Source organism: Saccopteryx leptura, chromosome 11 (assembly GCF_036850995.1).
Source record: "Saccopteryx leptura isolate mSacLep1 chromosome 11, mSacLep1_pri_phased_curated, whole genome shotgun sequence".
In the NCBI taxonomy this organism is placed as follows: domain Eukaryota; kingdom Metazoa; phylum Chordata; class Mammalia; order Chiroptera; family Emballonuridae; genus Saccopteryx; species Saccopteryx leptura.
In genome coordinates this window covers 58496155-58521253 of record NC_089513.1, presented here as the reverse complement: position 1 = coordinate 58521253, position 25099 = coordinate 58496155, and the positions used below count along the sequence as shown (strand labels likewise).

General features: G+C 42.1%; 1 protein-coding gene across 2 annotated transcripts in view; it reads left to right on the top strand.

Moving 5' to 3' along the window:
• The window catches only part of PIEZO2 (piezo type mechanosensitive ion channel component 2), a 496788-nt gene extending 473725 nt beyond the window's left edge, over positions 1–23063 (top strand). For both annotated transcript variants that reach the window (XM_066352258.1, XM_066352260.1), the window contains 9 exons: positions 2988–3146; positions 5146–5293; positions 9421–9609; positions 10021–10113; positions 12551–12723; positions 15296–15424; positions 16663–16742; positions 20330–20513; positions 21585–23063. In XM_066352258.1, coding sequence (XP_066208355.1) covers positions 2988–3146; positions 5146–5293; positions 9421–9609; positions 10021–10113; positions 12551–12723; positions 15296–15424; positions 16663–16742; positions 20330–20513; positions 21585–21837 — 1408 coding nt within the window. In that variant the 3' untranslated portion in view covers positions 21838–23063. The remainder of the gene's footprint in view (positions 1–2987; positions 3147–5145; positions 5294–9420; positions 9610–10020; positions 10114–12550; positions 12724–15295; positions 15425–16662; positions 16743–20329; positions 20514–21584) is intronic.
• Positions 23064–25099: the final 2036 nt, after the last annotated feature.

The following is a 25099-nucleotide window of genomic DNA, read 5'->3' as shown; positions in this document are numbered from 1 at the left end:
TCATCACCCCTGGCTCCTGTCTGTATTAATTTGCTATTGCTGCTGGAACAAATTGATGCACCCTTAGAGCTTTAAAAAGTGCAAATGCAAATGTATCATCTTCCAGTTTTGTAGGTCAGCAGTTCCACACAGGTCTTACTTGATTAAAATTAAGGTGCCGGCAAAGGCTGTTTTTCTTTTTAAAAGCTCTAGGAGAGAAGCCCCTTCCTTGCCTTTTCCAGCTTCTAGAGGTGCCCATATTTCTTGACTCGTGGCCCCTTCCTCCATCTTCAAAACCAGCAACAAAGGGTCAAGTCCTCTCATCATATCTCTCTGACCTTTCTGTTGTCAAGTCTCCCTCTGACCCCAGCTGACAAAGACTCTCTCCTTTAAGGACTCATTGATTAGATGGGGCCACCGGGATAATCTAGGACTCTGCCTCAAGGTTCTTAACCTTACTCTCATCTGCAAAGTTTGCCTTTGCCATCTAAGGTAACATATTCGTATATTCTGAGGATCAGGACGTACACATCTTTGTGGGGGGCTGTCCTTCTGTCTTCCACGCGGTTGTACCAGGCTTTTGAAAAAATCAGCAGCATGGCGGCAACACCTTCCAAATCAAATATTGCTGAAATGTTAGTTATAATGACTCCATGAATAAAAGCTTCTCCTGAGGTGATTTACAATCATGCCTATTCAATCCCACTTTACATTTATTGAGTACCTATTATGCCCAGGGCAGTAGACCAAGTGAAAAGGGGCATACCGCCAACATAAATATAGCATGGACTCATCGCCATGTGAGACGGCCCACACAGTGGGCTTCCAGAGCTCATGACACTATGACCACAGAGATCGATCATGTCTCTATTAGATCTCACCTTTGGGCCTCACCTGAATGCCATTCTTAATGAAACAGATGGCCTTATACTTATTTTTTGTATATTTAATTTAAGATATATTGGGTTTGGGAGCCTTTGGCCTCCATCACCAGCATATCAATGACAACATAATTTCTTGACATTTCAAATCATGCTGCCATTCCTTAACATTCCAAATTTATTTTACTTCTTTCAAATATTGTTATCGAAAATTTATTGTGCAAAGAAAACATTTCTTAATAGCCATATTTTCTAAGTCTTTTTGAAAACAAATAAAAGAATAAAGGGAAAAATAGATTAGGAGTCTTTTAAGCTATACAAGAAAAAATTATGGCTACCAGTCTGACCAGGAGGTGGTTCAGTGGATAGAGCGCAGACTGGGATGCAGAGGACCCAGGTTCAAGACCCCCGAGATCACCAGCTTGAGTGCGGGCTCATCTGGTTTGAGCAAAGCTCACCAGCTTGGACCCAAGGTCACTGGCTTGAGCAAGGGGTTACTCGGTCTGCTGAAGACCCACAGTCAAGGCACATATGAGAAAGCAATCAATGAACAACTAAGGTGTCGCAATGAAAAACTGATGATTGATGCTTCTCATCTCTCTCCATTCCTCCCTATCTATCCCTCTCCCTGACTCTCTCTCTCTCTCTCTCTGTCTCTGTAAAAAAATATATATTATGGCTACCAGTCGTATATTGAGCATTAGGAAGCTCTGGTGTCTTGAATAATTAATTAATAATTAATTCAATAAATGGATTTTTCTGTAGATATGCCATTATTTAGTCCACAAACATCCCAGAATTTCCTGCAGTCTACAAAGCAGCACAGCAGGTGCTATGGAAGACATAGAGTTGACTCTAACTTCCAGCAACAAAACACACGGAGACCAACAAAGAAACCTTCCCGTGCAAGCCACCCTCAATGTCCCTAGTTAGATTTAACACAATTGCTTCAAAGACCACAGATTAACTATTACTTTTTTTAACACACTTTAAGGTCATGGGAGGGAAAAATTTTTAATGGGTGAATCATGGATTGATCCTTTCCTAAGGAATAGGCCACACAGTTTTATGTCCTTGACTATAACTTTGATAGATATAGAAGAATTCTTCCCCATGCCATTTTTATATCAATTGCCTATAATACCTAAGGGCATTTCCCTGGAGAGCTAAAGGAATATTTTCTCTGAATACTCTATCAATAAGGACAGTTTTTAGAAAGAGTGAGAGAATGAGTAGTATATGTGAGCTCTCTATAAAGTATCTCACATTTATATTGATAACTGGCTAGATCATGCTTCAATATCGTTAAATTATGTTTCAATATAGTTAAATTAATTCCTTAGGTTCTGAAATGCCCAAGGTGGATTATTCTATAGGAAAGACATTTATAAGGATATTTTTTGAATTCTCTAGTTGTTGACATCTATGTAGAGGTCCCTAGGTCCTCCAGATACATAGGCCAGTGCATTCCTGGCTTGTCCTTAGAGTTTTTCAACTGAGAATAGCTATTTTTAATTTTTAAATAATACATGTTTTCTCCTAATAACAAAAGTAAAAGCTACTAAGACAAAACCAAAATACAATATTGAGTAATACATTGCTTGATTAAAAGAAAAATCAAGTATTTCTCTTAATTTAAACAAAGTTTTTTAAAATCTGTAGTGACCATATTAAAGACTCTTGAAGAACGCTATATTTACCAGAGTAAAAAGAAATCCTATGTCTCATCATTCTTTGAAAATCTGTTCCAAAATTGTTTTTCTAGTGGGATATTTAGTTCCACTGTTTTTGCTTGAACTTAATACTAACATTCATGAACTTTAAAACACTGTACATGTGCGTTTTGCTTTTTTTTGTTTGTTTGTTTGTTTGTTTTTGCTGGTCTTTAATTTGGACCAGGGTAGCATCACCATCCATATTGTGAGAAAAATGTTATTAGTAAGTTTGCCTAACAGTAATTTACTTTAATTATCGCCTAAACAACTATGTATAATGAATTCCTTAGACTTGACTGAATTGACTTTCGTGTGAGATGGGTAATTAGGCTTTTTCTAAAATCCTAAACTGGTATTCTTTTTCCTAGAGGAGGATTTTATTCTCTCAATTTTCCAAATTTTTGTATTTTAGGAAATTCAGCCAGAACCTGGTTGCTCAGCTCTGGTATTTTGTGAAATGTGTTTACTTCGGGTTGTCTGCCTATCAGATCCGTTGTGGCTACCCAACACGAGTCCTTGGAAACTTCCTCACAAAAAGCTACAATTATGTCAACCTCTTCTTGTTTCAAGGGTAAGGACACACTCTCTGTCATCACAGTCTCTCACAGAGTGGGGGCTGGCAATGAAAAGGCATTTTGTTTCCTACTGGAAGGAACAGGAAGAGGAAGAAAGCTGACATACAATAATGCAGATCATTATGGAACTCTTGCAATGTTTAGCAAAGAACAACTATGCTTTTTGAAATACTATGTGTAGTTGCCACACACCTGGCCAGGATGCTGTTCTAGGATCGTCCATGTGGGTTAATTTTCTATTTCCGTATCCTGCATAATTACTGTGATAATACTTCGGAATACATGATCCTTAAGTATTAATATGCTTCTGGGTACAATAGAACAGAATGCCTGGAACCTAGACTATTCCAAAGTATCTTTGGAATTTTGCATGTACATAAGTCTATCCATCGAAAAAGATTGTTTATTCCCTTTAACATCAATAGGAATGTCACATAACTGTCTAATTCCCAGTGGTAAGTTAGCTGTCAAAGGAAGCATATAGGTCTTCCATGTGAGAATTTCATTGGTAGCAACTCCTCTCTGTTCCCTCAGAAATTAGACTAGGGCATGAAAAGTTGGTCTTCTCCTGGTACAGCTGGCTCCTAGTTAGAAGCAGTCCCCGGGACTGGGGACTTAGTCATAGAAGAGGTGTGGAGCATGCTCAGATGTTATAAACCTTCCTATATGGAACAGTGTTTTGCTTATTGCCATCCTGTAGGAGTGGAGGGACTGATATTTCATCAAGGGATTGAATTAATGCTCTCGTGACAAGGCTGATTAGCCCAAGTGGTAACCCAAGCTGTTGTGAGGGCCGTCAGATGAACCAGACTCTCCAACCTGGAGAAGTTCTGTGTCAGTCAAGAAAGAGGAACTGTCCCCAGACTGGAGAAGGAACCCAGACCAGCCTACCCAATTTAAATATATTTAAATATAATAGACTAAGCCTGAGTCCTATTAGCCTTAGTCATCTAGTAGGTCTATCGGCCATGGGCCCTCCTGTGTGCCCCCGATGACGTCCTGTTCCCTCTGATGGCTCCCGTTTGCCCTCACCTTTCACTTACCAGGTGTATTACCTTTCCCAACTCATGCGACAGCAAAGCCCCAACAACACAATAATCTTATGACCAACAGAGACTAGTAATATGGACAAATAAATGCATTTGAAAGGTAAATAGTGGTTATTGGCAAATGATATGATTTTTTAATTTTTTAAAATTTGTATTGAATTTATTGAGGTGACATTAATTAACAAAATTATACATGTTTCGAGTACACGTGATACGATTTTTATATATAGAAAATTCTGAAAACTCATCACCTGATAAACTTTAAAACGAATCAACAAATTCTGTCAAGTGGCAGGATATAAAATCAGAAATCGATTATGTTTTAAGACGAAAACATCTGAAAATGAAACGAAGAAAAACTCTCTCATTACAATAACATCAAAAAGAACAAAATACTTAGAAATGAACTTAACCAAAGAAATGAAAGATTTGCCCAATTTCTTATTAAAAAATTTTGAAGATCATCTTTAAACATTTTAAAAGGGAATTCCAGTTTGTATCAGCCAAAATAAAAAAAAAAAGAATGAAAAATACCAATCTATTTATTAGACTTCTAATGAAAAGCAATTGTGTGCCAAGTTGGATTTTACCACGTGGATCACTTTGAGAATTTTTCCTAAGATCTAAGGGCTAAAAAAATAAGTAACTACATGAGCTCGCAGAGTTGGCTAGGTATTGGGGGCCATCCCACAAGGTCTCTCTAACACAGCGGTTCTCAACCTGTGGGTCGCGACCCCAACGGGGTCGCCTAAAGCCATCGGAAAATACATAATGCATATCAGATATTTACATTCCGAATCATAACTGTAGCAAAATTACAGTTATGAAGTAGCCACCAAAATTATTTTTTGGTTTGGGGTCACCGCAACATGAGGAACTGTATTGCAGGGTCACAGCATTAGAAAGGTTGAGAACCACTGCTCTAACAAGACGTGGTTTCCTCCAGGTTCCGCCTCGTCCCGTTTCTGACCGAGCTCAGGGCGGTGATGGACTGGGTGTGGACAGACACGACTCTGAGCCTCTCCAGCTGGATCTGTGTGGAGGACATCTACGCTCACATATTCATCCTGAAGTGTTGGCGGGAGTCAGAAAAAGTAAGCCAAGAAAGAATCCCTTCTCCTTATTTGTGTCTCTTAGATACAGGCTGGTTATAAGATTACTGTGAACTTCTCAAGTTTTGTGGCCGAATAAATGGAGATGGGGCAAAAAAAAAATACTGGAACCTATAAATGTCTTTTGCTTTTCGCCCCGCTGGAGTTGGGAAATTTGGACAATAGCATCCAGATGTATTTTTTTTTTTTTTTTTGGCAACTGTATATTGTAGTTATTTTTAAAAGAAGAAATGACATACTGCTGTATGACCCAATAATTCTTATATGGCTCTTTTGGGAACAGGAGGGGAATGTGCTATGAGGGGGAAAAGTGGGGTCAGGTGGCTTAGACCCAAGCTCACCACCTAATGTCCTCTTTGATGAGGGATAGACATAGAACTGCTTTTTGCAAAAGAAATTGAAGTGCAAATTTTTGATTATTCTGCCAGATTGAATATTAAGGTTAAGTATGGATAGAATTATGATTATTTGTCGGATTTTTCAAGTTTAACATGAAACAGGAGCCAGCTGCATAGTAGCAATAGAAATACTCAGGCAACATTAGCCGAGGTGGCATGAAATGTTTCTTTACTTATCTCCATAATACCCTTATTGGAAAAGTGCCCTCTAGTCCATATAATTTCTGTACTTTGCAGTTTCTTCTGGGAATTTCTGCTTTATAGTTGTGGGGCCCACTGTACTATACAGTGTGTGGCCTCTGTGTTACGGCCATCCTTCTTATAAAGGACAGGGTCATTCTGGCCTAGAACAGTAGGTATTTCTACACAACAAAGGACTTACAATTATACTTTTCTCATTTTTATTTATGATTAAGAAATAAAAGCCTCACCCAACAATTTTGGGAGTATATCTGAAAAAAAAACAAAATACGAGTTTGAAAGAATCTATGTACCCCATGTTCATTGCAGTATTATTTGAAAAATATATGATTTCCTTTTCTATGACTTAGCCAAGGTTTCAAAGCAGCCCACATACCCATCAGTAGATGAGTGGCTAAAGAAAAGCTCTGGTACATTTACACAGTAGAGTACTACTAAGTCATAGAAAAGGAAATCATATATTTTGCAACAGCATGCATGAACGTGGAGAGTATTATCCTAAGTGAAATTAGCCAGGCAGAGATCTCACTGGTATGTAGAATCTAATGATAGAAATAAACTAACAAACTAAATAGAAACAGACTCATAGATACAGAGAATAGACTGACAGCTGTGAGAGAGGAGGGGGTTGGTGGGGGCTGGGTGAAAAGGGAAGGGATTAAACAAAAAAAATGTCATTGACACAGACAACAGTATGGTGATTACCAGAGGGGGAAGGGGGTGGGGGAGGAGCAGAGGGTACAGGGGGGTAAGTGGGGATGAAAGGAGGACTCGACTTGGGGTGGTGAACACAGTACAATATACAGATGATGTCTTATAGCATTACACACATGAAACCTATATAATTTTATTAACCAATGTCTCCCCAGTAAACTCAATAAAAATAAATAAATGCCTTATTTTAATGTATTGCCTTTACTTACATATATGCTTCTAACTTTTTACCTTTTGTAAAATTTTTCATTGTTTTGAGAGAGACAGAGAGAAGGAAGAGAGAGACAGAGTGAGGGGGAGGGGAAGGGAGAGGAGGGAGAAGCATCAACTCTTTGTTCCACTTAGTTGTGCGCTGATGGACTGCTTCCCGTGCATGCCCTGACGGGAGATCAAACTTATGACCTCAGCACACCCGGATGACACTTTATCCACTGAGCCACCTGGGCAGCGCATGTGCTTCTAACTTATGCTATGTCTATGGCTATTTAAATCAAACATGGTCAAACATCCTGAGAAATGTAGGTATGTGGGAAGTAAGTATTAGGGAGTCTAAGCAAATCTGACTCTAGTTTCTACTTCATCCCATAAGAGACTGAAACCTTACCAGTGGCGATCACTTGTCTAGTATGACGCGGAAGAGTGTCTTTTAAAAGTGACTTTTCTTGTGGATTATTCTATATTGAATGTAATATTCTCCTTGGGTTTTATATATATATATATATTTTTGTATTTTTCCGAAGCTGGAATCGGGGAGGCAGTCAGACAGACTCCTGCATGCACCCGACCAGGATCCACCTGGCATGCCCACCAGGGGGTGATGCTCTGCCCATCTGGGGTGTTGCTCTGCTGCAACCAGAGCCATTCTAGCACCTGAGGCAGAGGCCATAGAGCCATCCTCAGCGCCCGGGGCCAACCTTGCTCCAATGGAGCCCTGAACCCGGGACTCCTGCATGCCAGGCCGATACTCTACCACTGAGCCAATCGGCCAGGGCTCTCCTTGGGCTTTATTAATGCACTTTAGGAAGAAACAACAATTTTCTGAACGGCCAATGTTAGCATGAGCAACAGTGCAGGCCACTCCCTCCTAGTCATTTCGCACAATGATTTCCACGCAGCCATTGCCCAAAACACTTTACACAGCTGTCAGGAAATGTGGCATGACAGCAACTGCCAACCAGGAAACCTGGCTGAGAGTGAATCACGTAGGAAAGGGGTGATGGGGCAGCATAGGACGAGAAGGTGGCAAGGAGGTTGCTGCGAAAGTGAAGGGAGAGTCTGTTGCCGTGAGCCTCAAGGACACTGGCCTTCAGGAGAGGGCATGGTTTCACTTCAGGCAGAAGAGACTCAAACTGTTCTTGACAGAATAGTTGTATCTCCTTAAATTCACAGAACTCTTCATTATGTGATACGACGGTGCTGTTGGAGTGGATAAAATGTCCCATTGTCTAAGCTTGCCTCGTTGAGAAAATAAAGAAAAAGCAAATCTGTGTGTGTATGAATAGATATTTCAAATATTCTAATTTTTCTTTCATAATAGAACATTTTAAGCAACGATCTCAAATCCTAGTGCAAAGATATTAACTATAGTCCTTAATATGAACCTCATGCAACTTCACAACCCAGAGTAATTTAAACGCATTATCTTTTGTGCACTAAGTAAATAATGCTTCCATGCTGGTTCTGATCCGCCCTTCATGTCCTGTGTTTCTAAGTCCATAGTCAGGAGCCACTGAGTGTCAAAGCTTAGAGAGCCCTTTACCAGTGTCCTTTAAAGTCCTCAGGGAGGTCTCTGCTGGCTTCGAGACCTCTCTTTCTAAGTTTGTAACCCAGAACTCTTTGCTTACAGGTAGAACATGAATTATTTTTCTTCCTTAACCTACTGAATGAACAAATCCCAAGGAAGTGTGAGCTCCAGGTTGGGGAGGGGGATGACCGCCCCATTATGTACGTAGCCTAACCTCAAGGGTCACCCTGGAAAGAAATAAGAAATTAGGTCACCGAGAAGCAACATTTAAGCAAGAAATATACATAGACAGCTGGTACAGTTTCATACTGGGCAGCAAAGCTGGCTCCTTCCATCTTGCCCATAGCCTCTAAGACAGAGCTTAGTGGGTACTTGGTAAGATGAATGAAAGTGATTCCAGCCTTGCCAAGTGCATTGCCCTTGTACAGGAAGGAGCAAGTCCCTTGTGTGACACACACACCTACCACCACGCCTACCCCTCCCCACTCAGCACAGCACCCAAGCAAGGACCCCTGTGGAGTTCAGTTCCAACACACGGCTGGTCTGATCCTACAAATCTTATTATCATATTTGAACAACATTGTTTTGACAATGTGTGTGATGAATGAAGTGAAAAAGTGTTTCCACCTACCAAAGGGGAGGAGGGGTCAGTTGAAAGACACAGCTTTGAACACTCAGGAATTTAAAGTAAAATGCCTTTCTCCTACATGATCCCATAAAACCCAAGGCTTTATTTAGCAGAATATTTGATCCATCGGTCCTTAGATTCATCACCAGCAAAACCCACACCAGAATTATAAGGAAAAAGTTGCTCAGGTCCTGTTGGTCCCTTGTGGCACCACGGTGAGGACATGTAGGGAATCTCATTATAGCTTCATGTCACCACTTAACTTAGTTCCCAGGCTGTGACAAGGCTGCTCTCCCCACTTCAGAGCAAACAGAGCAGCATCAGGACTGAATCGAGTCACAACCCCATGAGAAGAGCACTCGTCCCCTCCGTCTGCTTCTCAGGGCACAGTAGTCTGAACCTGGTGCAAACTCTTCCATTGCAGAGATACCCTCAGCCCCGGGGGCAGAAGAAGAAGAAGGTGGTGAAGTATGGCATGGGGGGCATGATCATCGTCCTGCTTATCTGTATCGTCTGGTTTCCTCTTCTCTTCATGTCTCTCATCAAATCTGTTGCCGGGGTGATCAACCAGCCCCTGGATGTCTCGGTCACAATCACCTTGGGAGGTTACCAGGTAATCGCTGTGAAACTTCCTCCAGGTCTCAGTCACCTACGAGTACCTCACCTTGTGCATTAATCTTTCCTGATAACCACCTAGAGGACCTTCAGTTAGGTTTTGCTGATCCATATTTCCTGTCTAAATTTTGACTTCTCAGGAAATACATGATGTTTGAAATAAGGTTCAGAAGGCAGTGAAAGGATAGTTCTGTTCTGGGTTGTGTGTGTGTGTTGTGTGTGTGTGTGTGTGTTGTGTGTGTGTGTGTTCTGGTTTTGAGTGTAAAATAGCCACTTCAAAAAGAAATCTCTGAGGCTAGTTGCTGCTGGGTATTCAGTGGGTGACATGCTATGCAGTTAGTATACTGAGAACCCAGGATGCAGAGAAGAGCTTTGGAATATTGACCATACTGTGTATCTTGTTTTCCAGCCTATTTTTACAATGAGCGCCCAGCAAAGCCAGCTGAAAGTCATGAACCAAACAAAGTTTTCTGAATTTTCAAAACGTTTCTCTAAGGACACTGTAAGTAAATATGTATAATAAATCTCCATGAAGACCTTTCATCTAGTTGAACTGAGTGGTTGTCATATTACTCACTGCTTTGCTGTGGCCTGTGGGGGGAAGGGCTTTTCACAGATTATTAGTTGTACCAGCAGATCCCTAGCCACTGGCCACTCTGATCATCTAAGACAGTGGTCGGCAAACTCATTAGTCAACAGAGTCAAGTATCAACAGTACAACGATTGAAATTTCTTCTGAGAGCCAAATTTTTTAAACTTAAACTATATAGGTAGGCACATTCCTTATCGAGATAGTCCCAAGTTCCACGTGGTACTTTGTGGAAAAGCCACATTCAAGGGGCCAAAGAGCCGCATGTGGCTCGCGAGCTGCAGTTTGCCAACCAGGGATCTAAGACGTCTATATTATTGGATATAGGTGTTAACAAATATAATTTTATTTCAGAACATTTTAAGGAAACTCAGTGGTATTGATCCATTTAAATTTTTAAATTTTTTTAAATTGTGGTACATGTTGATCCTTTTCACCAGAGGGTCTACTCTGGGATGCTATCCGAAGGAGTGATTCAAAATGTGGGAAGAGCACTGTGTCGGTACTGACTTCTGATAGTGTAAGGTATTTTCCCCATCGAGGAAGAAGGAAGGGCATAGCCACGAAGTGTGGAATAGTAAAAGCTTTATTTAGTACAGCGCTTCCAGGACAATGTTCTCTGGTCCTGGGGACAGAAGCCAGAGAAGTCGCATGGACGAAACCGTGTGGGGGACATTTAAAGAGTCTCGTCTACGGTGGTTGAGTTAATATGAGGTGGTGAAATCTCACTGGCTAACAGATGGTCGCTCTTTTCCAAAGGGCTTCTGGGAAGTTCCTTTTGGCACACTTGGGTGTGGGCGGTTCCAGCCGAAGTTCCCAGGTCTGGTTCCTCATGTGACCTTCCCCATTGCCCACCGACCTTACAGAGAGCATTCCCTGTATTAGCAAAAACTGGAAGCAACTTTTGGATTCAACAAGTAGGAACTAGTTAAGTTATAGCGCACACACAGTGTGAAGTGAACTGATTGGCACTGGCTTCCCTAGGGTGGTCATAGGAGAGGAAGGGGATTTTCCCTTTATATTTTCTTTACATGTCACATTGTCTGAATATTTTCCAAGTGGAGGTGGATTTAATGACAGGTGCACTGGGCGCACACCCTGGACCCCAACTTCTGAAGGGCGCCGCAAAACCCCAACTTTACACTTTTTTCTAATGACACCAAGTTTGGTTTCATATGTGCAATTTTAACATTAATAGTGCATAGTATTTTTATTTATTTAAAAATATGGTTAACAGGTATTTTTATTTTCCCTGTCTCTTTTTTTTTAAGGGGCCCAATATTTTCTTCTGTGCCCAGAGCCTCAATCAACCTTAATCCACCTCTGTTTCCAAAAAACTTCTTTTGTAATAATCATTACAAAGACTATACATGGCATGATCATTTTTCAAGATAAAATAGAGATGATAAGAAATGTTGACTTTTTAAATGATAAAAAATAAGATAGAACCCCCTGCAGCATGGAGCAGCTGGAGTTCTGAGGCAGAGTTGTGGCTGCTGTTATTTTTCTCTACATTCCAACTTTTAACAGCATTATAACATTATTTTTCATACATAAAGTTTGCTTTACAAACAATACTTTATATTTAATTTTTTTCAAAGTGATTAGGCAAACAGAGGCTTTTCTCTTTTGTAAAATGATTGGTCTATAATGCACACTGTCAAAACCAACCTTGAGGATGAACAGCTAGGAGGACCGGGCTGGGATGTCCTGGGTCGGTACAATCTGACTCTCTCACAAAAGGGACGTTTCCCGCTAGTTGATAAATTTTCTTCTTAGCGGGAAGGGGAAAAGACACTCAATTGTTAGATTTTTCTAACTGTTGAATCGGAATGATTCCATAGCTGCTTTGGTGCAGCAGCGTCGCCACCAGGCTTTGACGATGGCGCTGGGAGCTGCGGTGGACCACCCAGATAATCTGTTATAGAAATTTTCCTTTCATAGGAAGAAAGTCTTTCTGTACAGTGGGCTACAAAAGTAATAGCCTTCTTTATACATCATCACGTATATCAGTGGTCCCCAACCTTCTTTGGGCCACGGACCGGTTTAATGTCAGAAAATATTTTCACAGACAGGCCTTTAGGGTGGGACGGATAAATGTATCACGTGACCGAGACAAGCGTCAAGAGTGAGTCTTAGACGGATGTAACAGAGGGAATCTGGTCATTTTTAAAAAATAAAACATCGTTCAGACTTAAATATAAATAAAACAGAAATAATGTAAGTTATTTATTCTTTCTCTGCGGACTGGTACCAAATGGCCCACGGACCGGTACCGGTCCGCAGCCCGGGGGTTGGGGAACACTGACGTATATGATCTATTTATGCATATGTATTTGTGTGCATACAGGGTGCTATGCAATTTCTGGAAAATTATGAAAAAGAAGACATAACAGTAGCAGAACTGGAAGGAAACTCAAATTCTTTATGGACCATCAGCCCTCCCAGTAAGCAGAAAATGATTCACGAACTCATGGACCCCAATAGTAGCTTCTCTGTTGTTTTTTCATGGAGTATTCAGAGGTAGTTACTGCATTTCCGTGCATAATTTCCCTTCTCCCCAGTCTAAACGTGGGGCGGGGTGGGGGCATACAAGGATAGAACAATTAAATTAATGTGGACCTTAGTTCACATTTCAGTTTGGGAACATTCACTCAATGCCACAGCTAATGTTTTTGTTTATGAAATAATGGTTTGCCTGGAAATTGTTAACAAAACTAAGGACCTCTAAGTTGAAGTTTGGTCTTAATACGTAATAAAAAACATGCAGCCTCTGGAACCCCAGCTGGGTGTTCCCTACCTGCATGTCTCCAACATCTTTTCTCCAAGTGAGAAAAGATCTCCAAGGTGTGCGAGCAGCTGGGCAGACCCAGGAGGCAGCCCCGAGCCAGTGGCCAGCATGCAGCTGCTACTTCTCCTGCTCAGACAGAGCAGGTCTTAGGAAAAGATTGTGCATCTGTTGGGCAAACAGGTTTGTATCAAGTGTTTTTTAGGGCAGGAACATGTGTGTATAGGGACTTGTATTGGGGCAGCACCATGTGTGTATGGTCTATGGAAGGCTGCAGGTGCTTCCCCTCCCAAGGAGAATGAGATTGTTTGCTATTGTTTGCTGGAGAAGGGGGTTTTCCTCCCAGCATGCCCCAGCCTGTTTTGGAGGAGAGGAGAGGAGAGGAGAGGAGAGGAGAGGAGAGGAGAGGAGAGGAGAGGAGAGGAGAGGAGAGGGAGGGGAGGGAGAGGGAGGGGAGGGGAGGGAGGGGAGGAGAGGAGAGGAGAGGAGAGGAGAGGAGAGGAGAGGAGAGGAGAGGAGAGGAGAGGAGAGGAGAGGAGAGGAGAGGAGAGGAGGAGAGAGGAGAGGAGAGGAGAGGAGAGGAGAGGAGAGGAGAGGAGAGGAGAGGAGAGGAGAGGAGAGGAGAGGAGAGGAGAGGAGAGGAGAGGAGAGGAGAGGAGAGGAGAGGAGAGGAGAGGAGAGGGAAAGAGATATTTCAGCCTGAGGAGAGGAGGAAAGAGGAGAGGAGAGGAGAGGAGAGGAGAGGGGAGGGGAGGGGAGGGGAGGGGAGGGGAGAGGAGAGGGAAGAGGAGAGGAGAGGAGAGGAGAGGAGAGGAGAGGAGAGGAGAGGAGAGGAGAGGAGAGGAGAGGAGAGGAGAGGAGAGGAGAGGAGAGGAGAGGGAAAGAGATATTTCAGCCTGGCCTGTTTTGGCTGGGGAGTGCAGACACTGGTGGGTGCCTATGAATCTGGTAAAGGCGGAGAATGAGTCAGGGCGTTGGGTGCCCTGAGTAAGAGGGAAGCGATCTTCCCTGCCTGTTTGCTCATCTGCTGTTAAAATTTAATAAATGGAATGGCCTACCATTTTCTGGCTCCAAAGTTCCTTTACCATCTGCCCGAATCCAAAGAGTATCTGAATGGCCACAGCAGCAGCCCCTGACCTTACAGCATCCCAAAGCCCAACATGTTAGTGAAGCCGTTCACGGGCCTCTACACAATATACCAATGAATTAGTTTAGCTTTCTTTCATCACGGTTGTGACTCAGGACTCTATACAAGTTTATTTGTCAGTCAAGTTTTAGGTTCATTTGGATCCATGATTCCAGCTTCTCACACAGAATCAAAAAAGAATAATAATAGGTACAGAAGAAAGCCTACTAGAATCTCAAGTAAATTCACAAGGAAATAGTAAAAAAATATTTTAAAGCGGCAGTTCAGATTTAAAGAACTTCTTTCATCTTATTTTCTGCTTTTAAATGTCCTAAATTCATCATATGGAATTCTGCACTACCAAAAATTTTACTCTTAGTCTTTCTTTCAAGAGCTACCAAAAAAGAACAACAACCTTAAAAATCAACTTCTGATTGAACATTCTTTTCTGGTTTTTTATTTTGTATTTTTCTGAAGTGAGAAGCAGTGGGGAGTCAGACAGACTCCTGCATGTGCCCAACTGGGATCTACCCGGCATGCCCACTCAGGAGCAATGCTCTGCCCATCTGGGATGTTGCTCTGTTGCAAGTGGAGGCATTCTAGTGCCTGAGGCAGAGGCCACAGAGCCATCCTCAGCACCCGGGCCAACTTTGCTCCAATGGAGCCTTGGCTGTGGGAGGGAAAGAAAGATATAGAGAGAAAGGAGAGGGGAAAGGGTAGAGAAGCAGATGGGCACTTCTCCTGTGTGCCCTGGCCGGGAATCGAACCCGGGACTTCCACACGTCAGGCCAACGCTTTACCACTGTGCCAACTGTCCAGGGCTGATTGAACATTCTTTTAAAAATGTGAATTCGATTGGTCACCATGAAGACCAACCTCACTGGATTAATATAAAGACATTTTTAGAAATCCCTGTCAGAAAGCAGGATGGTCCCTCTTTTGGTCAGCACATGCCTCCTTACCTGCTGTCTGTTTGTGGTCTCTCTGGGTTTTACTAACTTGGTTGTCTAAGAAGCCGGACACAAAAGCAAAATGGACAGAAAGGGTAGGGGTTGACAATTTTGAACCCAATAAAACTGTGGTGAAATTAATAAAATTAAAGAGTCAAGTGAGTTTTTTATTTCTCTTCCCAACTTCTGAATAATCATTGACTTTAAATTTGTTTTTTCTTTTCTTCACAGAAACATGACTCTGGGTGCAAAAGCAGAAATAGCAACAGATAAGCTTTCTTTTCCTCTTAAAAATAATACACGAGAGAGTATAGCTAAAATGATAGCTGGCAATGACACAGCAAGTTCAACAACACCCGTGTAAGTTGATTGTTCCTGTTAATATAGCTTTACTAGGTATATGTATCTGGTAGAGAATCTCTACCTACGAATTCATCATGTGCAAGAAATGCGACTTCAGTCATCAGTCATTCTTTGGTACCTGCAGTGAATTTCTAGTTGGAGGTCTCATTGTGCTAGATTAATGCCGCTGTGTTCTCTTCCCTCTCACTCTCTGTCCACCTGGCCAGGGAGTATTGCTCTCGTCTCTGAGTTGCAAGCCTTGCTCTTTTATTACCATAATCACCAATAGCCAGGGAAAGACCCTGCAAGACCTCTTTTTATTACTCCTGCTTCAGGGTCACTGAATGCCTAGCTAGTGAATTTGGGGTGGCGGTGGGACAAAACATAAACAGAAATTTGAGAGAAAAATGATATATTAACATAGTATCCTGCCATGTAAGTGCTCCATTTCAAACACATCCAAGTCGTGATGTTTAGATTCTAATGTAAGATCTAGCAAGAGAGAAAACTGCCATTGCCATCAAACTGCTAAATGGAGTATTTCCTATTCATAACGTCCACCAGTATCTCCCAGTCTAGCGTCTAGGCTGCCCGGGCCCCACTGTTGGAGTTGAATGTGGGAACCACCATGCGCAGCCCCTAGACATATCCCTGACTAAAATACCCTGTGTTCATCACTAAAGCGGAAGGGCCCTTAAAGATCATCACATCCTCCCCCATCACTTTCCAGATGCGGAAACAGGTCTAGAATAATGGAATAACCTTCTCAGGTCAGCCAGCTCATATCTGCAGAGGCAGGAAAAGGTCCAGGTCGCCAGTTTCTCCTCATTCCTCACTCTTATCACAGATCAAATGTTGTCCACCTGATTATAGATATTTTTAGAATCCTAAAATTAACATGAGAAGAGCATTCAGTGTTGTTCAAACAAATGATAGGCTCCTATCAAGAAAGGCAGCCCCTTGCTTCAGAAACAGTCACAGACATGGGGAAATCTCTGGGGGAGTTTTGAAGCATTACCTAGCTTCTGTATAGCAGTTACATGAGTGAGTTGGATAGAACCTAGTGAGTTTTGGCTTCAGAGAATTCTGATTAAACTAGAAACCCATAAATTATGACGACAATACATCACATAGACAGATGAAGTTTCTCACCATTGTTTATTTGATATAAGGTCAAAATAACAACAAAAAAAATCTATTTTATGTGAGTAAAACAACAAAACTTATTTTTTTGTTTGTTTTTTCTTAATGCGCAGGACTATAGAAAAGATCTACCCGTATTACGTGAGAGCACCTAGTGATTCTAACTCCAAACCTATAAAGCAACTTTTATCTGGTAAGAATGGGAAGGAATTCATGCAGAATTCTTTTTTAATCCTTCTTTAGTCAACTTCACAGCTCACATTTTTCAGCCTTGATCAAGCTCCTTTCCAGTTTCCTTTCTCTAAGTGACAGGGCTTGCAAGGATCAGGCTCCTGCCTGTAGTTATCAGCCAGAAGACTCGTTCACTCACCTGGGAGCCATGTTATTTCTTTTTCTTTCTTTTATTTTATTTTTTTTTTATTTATTTTATTTATTTATTTTTTTGTATTTTTCTGAAGCTGGAAATGGGGAGGCAGTCAGACAGACTCCCACATGCGCCCAACCAGGATCCACCTGGCACGCCCACCAGGGGGCGATGCTCTGCCCCTCTGGGGTGTCGCTCTGTTGCGACCAGAGCCATTCTAGCGCCTGGGGCAGAGGCCACAGAGCCATCCCCAGTGCCCGGGCCAACTTTGCTCCAATGGAGCCTTGGCTGCGGGAAGGGAAGAGAGAGACACAGAGGAAGGAGAGGGGGAGGGGTTGAGAAGCAGATGGGCGCCTCTCCTGTGTGCCTTGGCCAGGAATCGAACCCGGGACTTCAGCACGCCAGGCCGGCGCTCCACCACTGAGCCAACCGGCCAGGGCCTCTTTCTTTTTTTTTTATTAATATAGAACTTAATTGACTCAAATTCATATTTAGTGTCTTATGTTACTGTTTAGTCAGTCTGTTTGCTTGTTTCTCTTGGCAATCATATCTGTGGCAGAAAATTGCCTCATACCACATTAAATATGAAGGCCTCACACTAAGAGCAATGTGAACTGGCCAGTTGGCTCAGTGGTAGAGCGTCAGCATGGCGTGCAGGAGTCCCGGGTTCGATTCTCGGCCAGGGCACACAGAAGAAGCACCCATCTGCTTCTCCACTCCTCCCCCTCTCCTTTCTCTCTGTCTCTCTCTTCCCCTCCCACAGCCAAGGCTCCATTGGAGCAAAGTTGGCCCAGGCGCTGAGGATGGCTCTATGACCACTGCCTCAGGCGCTAAATGGCTCTGGTTGCAACAGAGCGATGCCTCAGATGGGCAGAGCATCGCCCCTTGGTGGGCATGCCGGGTGGATCCTGGTCGGGCGCATGTGGGAGTCTGTCTGACTGCCTCCCCATTTCCAGCTTCAGAAAAATACAAAAAAAAAGAAAAGAAAAGAAAAAGAGCAATGTGAAGATAGCAGGAAACTTGATTTAGCCCCCAGGTGAGTGAATATAAACAGTAGTACTTGAGGGACTGTATTTTCTCCATACAACCACGATGGGAGCGAAATGATGTTTTTGGATTCTTTTAACAACCAAGCACTGTTTGACTTAATCAATTAGCTTAATCAATATATCTGGTCAAGGTAGAAGGACAATGCAAGATCATCTTCATTCATTTGCCATAGTCACTGTAAAGATGAAACTGTATGTAAGTAATCAATTAGAATTCCCCACAGCAATTACCAGGAATAAAGGCAGGATAGAGGGCCCAGGCAGGGGTCCTCAAACTTTTTATAAAAACTGCCCACTTTTTCAGTGCTAGTCAACCTAGTCCCTACCTCCCACTAGTGGGCGTTTCAGCTTTCATGGTGGGCGGTAGCAGAGCAACCAAACGGCGCCATGATTGGCCCACCATGAAAGCTGGAATGCCCACTAGTGGTAGAGACCAGGTTGACCAGCACTGCAAAAGTGGGCAGTTTTTATAAAAAGTTTGACGACCCCTGCAAGTGCTGGCCAGATCCCACACCTATGTGCTTTTCCTCTTCAACAGGAAATAAGTATGTCTTACAAGGTAATTGCAAGATGCGTTGAGAACTTTGGTATTTCCCTTTCAATCCAGATCACAGTAGTTCTATGAGTGTTTAATCTGAGAGTGCAGATTGTTCAGCAGTTGCTCTGCAAAAGGTCTCTGTCCCTCCGCAGGCCCCGCCCTGCTGCTTCCAGAGCGGGACCCTGCAGGCCAGGGAAGTTCTTTTCAGCTTCCTTTTGTTCCATGGCCAAATGACCTATATTTGCATAGTTCCCTTCCTCCTTCCTCTCAGTCTCACAGCAATATGTGTCCTTACTCCCTCACAAGGTCAGCCTCTCCCTGTGCCCTGGGCCCATCCCCTCCCTGCCTTCATTCCCACAGTGTCCTTTCTCCCCTCCTCTTTTCAGGGGTCTTGTCCTCACCCCACCCCGACTTGTCTGTGGGGAAATGATCTGAGGTCCAGCCTACAAAGGCTTGTTCCTCAGACCACACGGCTTTGGTGCTCTCAGATCCTGTCCACAACAACCTACCGGCTTATCTCAGGAGCTTTAGCTGAGTCACCTCTAATCTTCACCACAGGTACATTTAGCAGAACCTGATGGTTATCACCAGGTTACCAGACAGAAGACAGGCTCAGGTGTGAGACACTCAGCTGAGGTTGTACAAGCAGCATGTGTAGGAATTAGATCCAAACCTGGGCCTGTGTGGGCCCAGGGCCAGATTTTTCTCCTTCGAACTATCTCTAGACTTCAGAATCAAGGCTCTTCCTATTCCTGAGCATGCTGGGTAATTCATAGTGTTTTCTGGGTAAGGACTTTATCTTTACCTGCCTCCTGTCATTCCTCACTCTTCATCCATTCATCCATCCATCCATCCATCCATCCTTCCTTCCGACAGACAGATGTTTATTGCCAGATATCCTAGATTCCTATGATCTAGGAATTTGACATGAAATAATGGAAAGGTAGTCCTAAGCTCACAGTGTTTACGGTCTCCCATCATGAGTCTCAGCGGCGGCCGTATTATCAGTAGCAAAGGCTGCTTGTCCTTAAAAAGACCACCACAGGACTTGCACTCGATGTCACTCTACGTTTCTTGTTTACCCTATTTTTATTGCTCTTTTACATTCACCCTAGGCAGTCACTGACTGTTCATTATGGGTTTTCAGAACCTAGCAGAGCTTCGTGCCAGCAATTTCCCGAAAGGGTCTGCTCTCCCCATTCCATCTCTACCTATTGACGGTTTCTTTCAGCAAAACTCGGCTCAGATGTTGGCATCTCTGAGAAGCTCTCGTGTATCACACCAACCAAAAGAGGTCCCTCCACACTAGTAGAGCTTCTCAATGCAGGTCTCCCGGTGGTCTCCACATACCCATCAATCGTGCTTGTATGCATGGCCTTTTCCCATCGAGATAAAGAACCACACTGTATGCAAATTTACAACGCTTCAGCACCGAACAGAGTGCCTTTCTCTTAGATACTCATGAATGCTGGTAATATGAATAAACCAGTCAATTCAATCAAGAGCCAGTGGCTTGGGTTTTTCAATGCCTAATTAGTTGTATGAAATTATCAGCAAAGATGCTCAGATGATGGGTCTTTGCCTCTCCTGTGATTTGACTGTCCTGCACATGTTACAACAGTGACTGACCTCTTTAGTGGAAATGAGAAACTCCACTCACACCTAGGCCCCTCACTCTCTTTTCCACTTACACTGTTAACATGTCCATGTAGACATCCTGGAATCAACTGCTATGGACAGGAACCAGGTTTAGCCTTCTGAAGACTTGTTGATGTGCATTAAATCCTAAAATTCTCATGGTAGCTTGATTTCATTTTCTTCTCTTCCAGATAATAATTTCATGAATATCACCATCATTTTGTTCAGAGATGATACAGCTAAATCTAACAGTGAGTGGTGGGTTCTCAATCTGACTGGAACTAGGCTATACAATCAGCATGCCCAGGCCTTAGAGCTGATGGTCTTCAATGACAAAGTCAGCCCCCCCAGTCTGGGCTTCCTGGCTGGCTATGGGTAAGGACTCATTTAACAATCAACAGTTGCAAGTGTCTGCTTCTGCTAACCGCTATGCTGTACACCATAAACTAATACAAAATAATATTGAATGTAAACTGTAATTGAAAAACAAAATTTAAGATAATATAAAAAAAAGAAAGCATTTTTGTTCTCATAAAAAAGTCTACTTCTGTATCATATAAAATGGAAGATGGAAAGATTTATCTTCTTAAAATTTTCCAATTGTATAGCTGAAATATTAAAATTCACAGATCCATGACCCTTCATCTTAAAATGAAGGACCAGAGTCCCAGAGTCACAATGCCTTGTATAAATCACACTGTTAGTAATGGGACTAGAAGCTATATTTCCAGCTTTTTAGCTATATCATCATATTATGGCATAGTTTGATGCATTTCAGTATTTAAACTTAGAAACTGGCATACAATTATCTCTTTCTTTTTAGATATTTATACAACCTTAGCAGATCTAGAATCAATTAGAAACCACAGTTTTAGGCAAGTCCATTGTTAACCTTTAACCACATTATGATACTTAAAATTCTATGACACCTACATTTCTTACAAGCACAGGTAGAAAGTTTTTCATTTCCCAGAATGAGCCTCTTAAGAAATCATTGTCTATCCAAAGTTTTATTATAAAAATGAAACTCTGGGGGAAATAGTATTATTAAAATGAAGAGTGTTAAGTACAGAAAAGTACATATAGTACAATTGGATTTCCACCAAATAAACTATGTGGTTTGTACATGTATTATATGAGGTAAAAACCACATAAAGTTCGTACATGAAACTGTTAACATTGGGAAGTTCCAAAGTGTGAGATATTTTAAGTCTTACAGTTCTATAATATGTAAATTTTTTAGAAAGAACATGAATTACCTTTTTTTTATCTGGGAAAAAAAATAAATGTCTTCAACAAAAGGAAAAACTTTAAGCTTGAATAAGTTTATTATATCTTGTATGGATTTTGAAGGAAAATGCTATGTTTTTCTTTAAGACTTGTTCTATTAACCATATTTAACTGCTAGATACAATTTCTACTTAATTGTTTTGTTTTGTTTTTCAGTATCATGGGATTATATGCTTCTGTTGTCCTTGTGATTGGGAAGTTCGTTCGTGAGTTCTTCAGTGGGATTTCTCACTCCATCATGTTTGAAGAGCTCCCAAATGTGGACCGAATTCTGAAGTTGTGCACAGACATTTTTTTAGTTCGAGAGACAGGGGAGCTGGAACTGGAGGAAGATCTCTATGCCAAATTAATCTTCCTGTACCGTTCACCAGAGACCATGATCAAATGGACCAGAGAAAAAACAAATTGATTGATACCTTGGGACACAGACTACAAATCAAGCTAATATTTGCATTTTCAAAACAAAAACCAAAAAGCACAATATCCTCATAAGAGCTAAAGCATTTCTAGTTCAATGGAAATGGTGTCTCTTCTGACAGGTGGCCGAAAGGAATTGACTTCCTTTTGTCGTCAAAGCTACCTTGCAAGTTAAGGCGCTGTTGAAAACAATTATTTGTATTTCCATTTCTCTGAAATCAGGGCTACTTGGTTTATGTTTTAATCAATAGTGTCTTGCATTCCGATAGATTACGTGAAGGAATCGTTGATGGTCCCCCCCCCCCCCTCAGAGAAACAGAAGAGAAGAAGACGTAAGAAGGAAAGACGCCATGTTTTCCTGTGTGGGGGTGGCGGCCTTCCTGAAGGGCCGCTGCAATGCAGTCCACAGTGCTTGACCCCGATGGGGGAAGCCACTATGAGGACACAGATGGGCCTCAGCACGACCCAAATACACAACAGCAATAGGAGGCTGACCGTTTTCCTAAACATTTTCCCAGGAGGAGAAGAAAGAGGGAGCCAAACCCTCGAAGACGCCAGTGGATGGATACACCTCATTCTAAGCAAAAAGATAACTTAGTGACACTCTTACTGCCTTATCTTAACTGAAGACTAATAAAAAAATTTTTTTTCCATTAAACACCAGTGACTTCTCAGGAAAAAACAAAAAAAAAGCAGCAAAACAAATATGTGGGCACTGGTTTTGTCAAGGCCCAGCTAGTGACCCACTTCAATGGTGGTGGCGGTTCCACTTCAGAAAGTTACTGCTCCTAGTGAATCCCAGGCAGGACATGAGAGAGAGGAGAACGCCACCTGGCGGACGTGAAGTACTTTGACTTTGTAACTGTTAAGTGAGGTCATGAGCACTCATTTACCTTTCCCCAGCCCTTAACATGCTTTTCCCCATTTCGATGATTTAAGGCAATGGTTTTTCCAGTAAGTGACAATTTTCCTTCCTGTTTTTCAGGTATATCAAAGAGTTTACATATTCCAATTCACATTTTTACATCTGAGATGGGTTTTTTAAGTTCATAATTATGAAAGAAATATGTATATTGAGCTTGGGGAAATTAAAAAAAAAAAGGCCTTTTCTTAAATTATTGTTATTGGTAATACAGCCTCTTCATTAAATAACAATGTAGCATGGAAATTTATGACTAAAATGTAGTTTTCATTCCATATTAAAACACAGTTTCTAAGAAGAATTATTGAATGGACTAGAATATGTCAAAAAAATGATCCTATGTAGTTTGGGGTTCAGGACTGGCTTAAAATAAAGCACATCTTGCAAAGTCATTTTAAGAATACTCATCATTCTGCCTTTTCGCATGAAATGAGAAAATTGTTTTAAATGTGTACAAGGAGTTTTTAAAAATCACCTGAGAAAAGAATTTGCTTCTTATTGGTTTGATTAGGGTGTTTTTCTCATGTAGGTACTCTTTGTGAATAATAGAAGCAGGAGGCAACTGTAAACAAATTACTTTCTGGAAAAAAAAAACTATTACAGTAATTATGGGGCTTTAAAAAAAATAGCAGAGTTCAAATGATGTTCACTGTGTTCTAGAGAATTAGTGGATATTTGTTTAACTGTTATAGCCCGCATGCTTCCAGTCTGCGGAAATCAATGGCTTCAATCCTGAAACACTAAACTTGAACCACTTAGGGAACATTGTGGCCCACCTTCTGACTTCCCTACAACGGGAAGAATCATTGTGCACATTTTTGGTCCTGAATTCTTTCTTTTAAAAAATGTCAACAGGGAATTTCCAGAGAGTACATTATGACACATTTAGGAAAAAGAAAAGTAGGAAAATGCTCCTGAAAATAAAAAAGGTATAATGGTCAAAGTATATCAGAATTGTAACATTCCTCAAGAAAATAACTTCTGGGTTTCAAGAAAAAAAGCTTCTCATTGTATAAAGGGGAGAAATATAGAAGCTGTTGACATAAGAAACATCCAAACCTGTAGAGAATTTTTACGAATTTATTTGAGCCAAACACATGCTGGGGAGCAGGATCTCAGATGCTCTGGAGAATAACAGTGTCACGGCTTCTTTTATGCATTTGAAATGAAGGAGAGGACAGGAGGAAGATTGGAGAAAGCCAGGTGGGGATTGGATTACAGGATAGTTAACAGAATTATGAGCTTTAGTGTGGTTATTTCGAAGGTGTGTTAACCTAGATGTACAGAAACAATGGACCGGGCTTGTTTAAGGCAAAGATAAGCCTTTTAGTTAAAGCAGTTATATGCCTACAGCAGGGGTCAGGAACCTATGGCTCGCGAGCCAGATGTGGCTCTTTTGATGGCTGCATCTGGCTCTCAGACAGATCTTTAATAATAATAAAAATAACGTTAAAAATATACAACGTTCTCATGTATTACAATCCATTCATTTCCTACCGCTCATGTTCATGGTTGCGGGTGGCTGGAGCCAATCACAGCTGTCCTCCAGGACAACACCAAATTTTTATTGGCTAATGCGTAAAGTACACGGGTCGTTGTATGGCTCTCACAAAATTACATTTTAAAATATGTGGCGTTCATGGCTCTCTCAGCCAAAAAGTTTCCCGACCCCTGGCCTACAACCTGACTACCCACCATGACCTGCCTAGTGAGTAGCGCATGGTCATATCACCCTGTGAGGTTATTTTCTATAGACCTCCCCTTTTTTTGTTGTTTACATGAACATACAGAAGATTAACATACAAAAACTAGGAAAGCATCCCTTCCAGGGAGACACGCACTGGAGTGGAACAGGAACAGAGTGAGGTTGCCTGACTTCTGCTTCTGGCTCAGCCCAGCTGGTCACTGTTCCTCTCCAAACTTCTTTTATCTGACAGCATGAAGGGATCGTCAGGCTGTCACCAGCCGCATTCTAAGCCTCAGGTGAGTGCTTGCCCTGCCCCAGTGAATGCCCCTTAGGAAAGCAGGCTGCTGCCTTCGACTGGATTCTCAGGAGACAGCCCCTGAGATGGTCTGTCACCCAAGGACATGTGGGTGAGTGGCCCAGGAGTCACCCTGGTCAGCGAGGAAGGCAGGATGAGGCAGAGGGACAAGCTGGCCCAGCCACACAGCTGCAGTGGAGATTTGCCGATCCCTGTGGAGCGCTCAGGAGCTGGAACAGCCCTTCCTTTTCCCAAACAAAGGCATCAGCAAGTCACTGCCACAGCTACCCCTGAGTGGGGCTTCACTTTTGAGGAGGCATTCCCTGTGGCTGGCGCTCACTGCCTCTCAG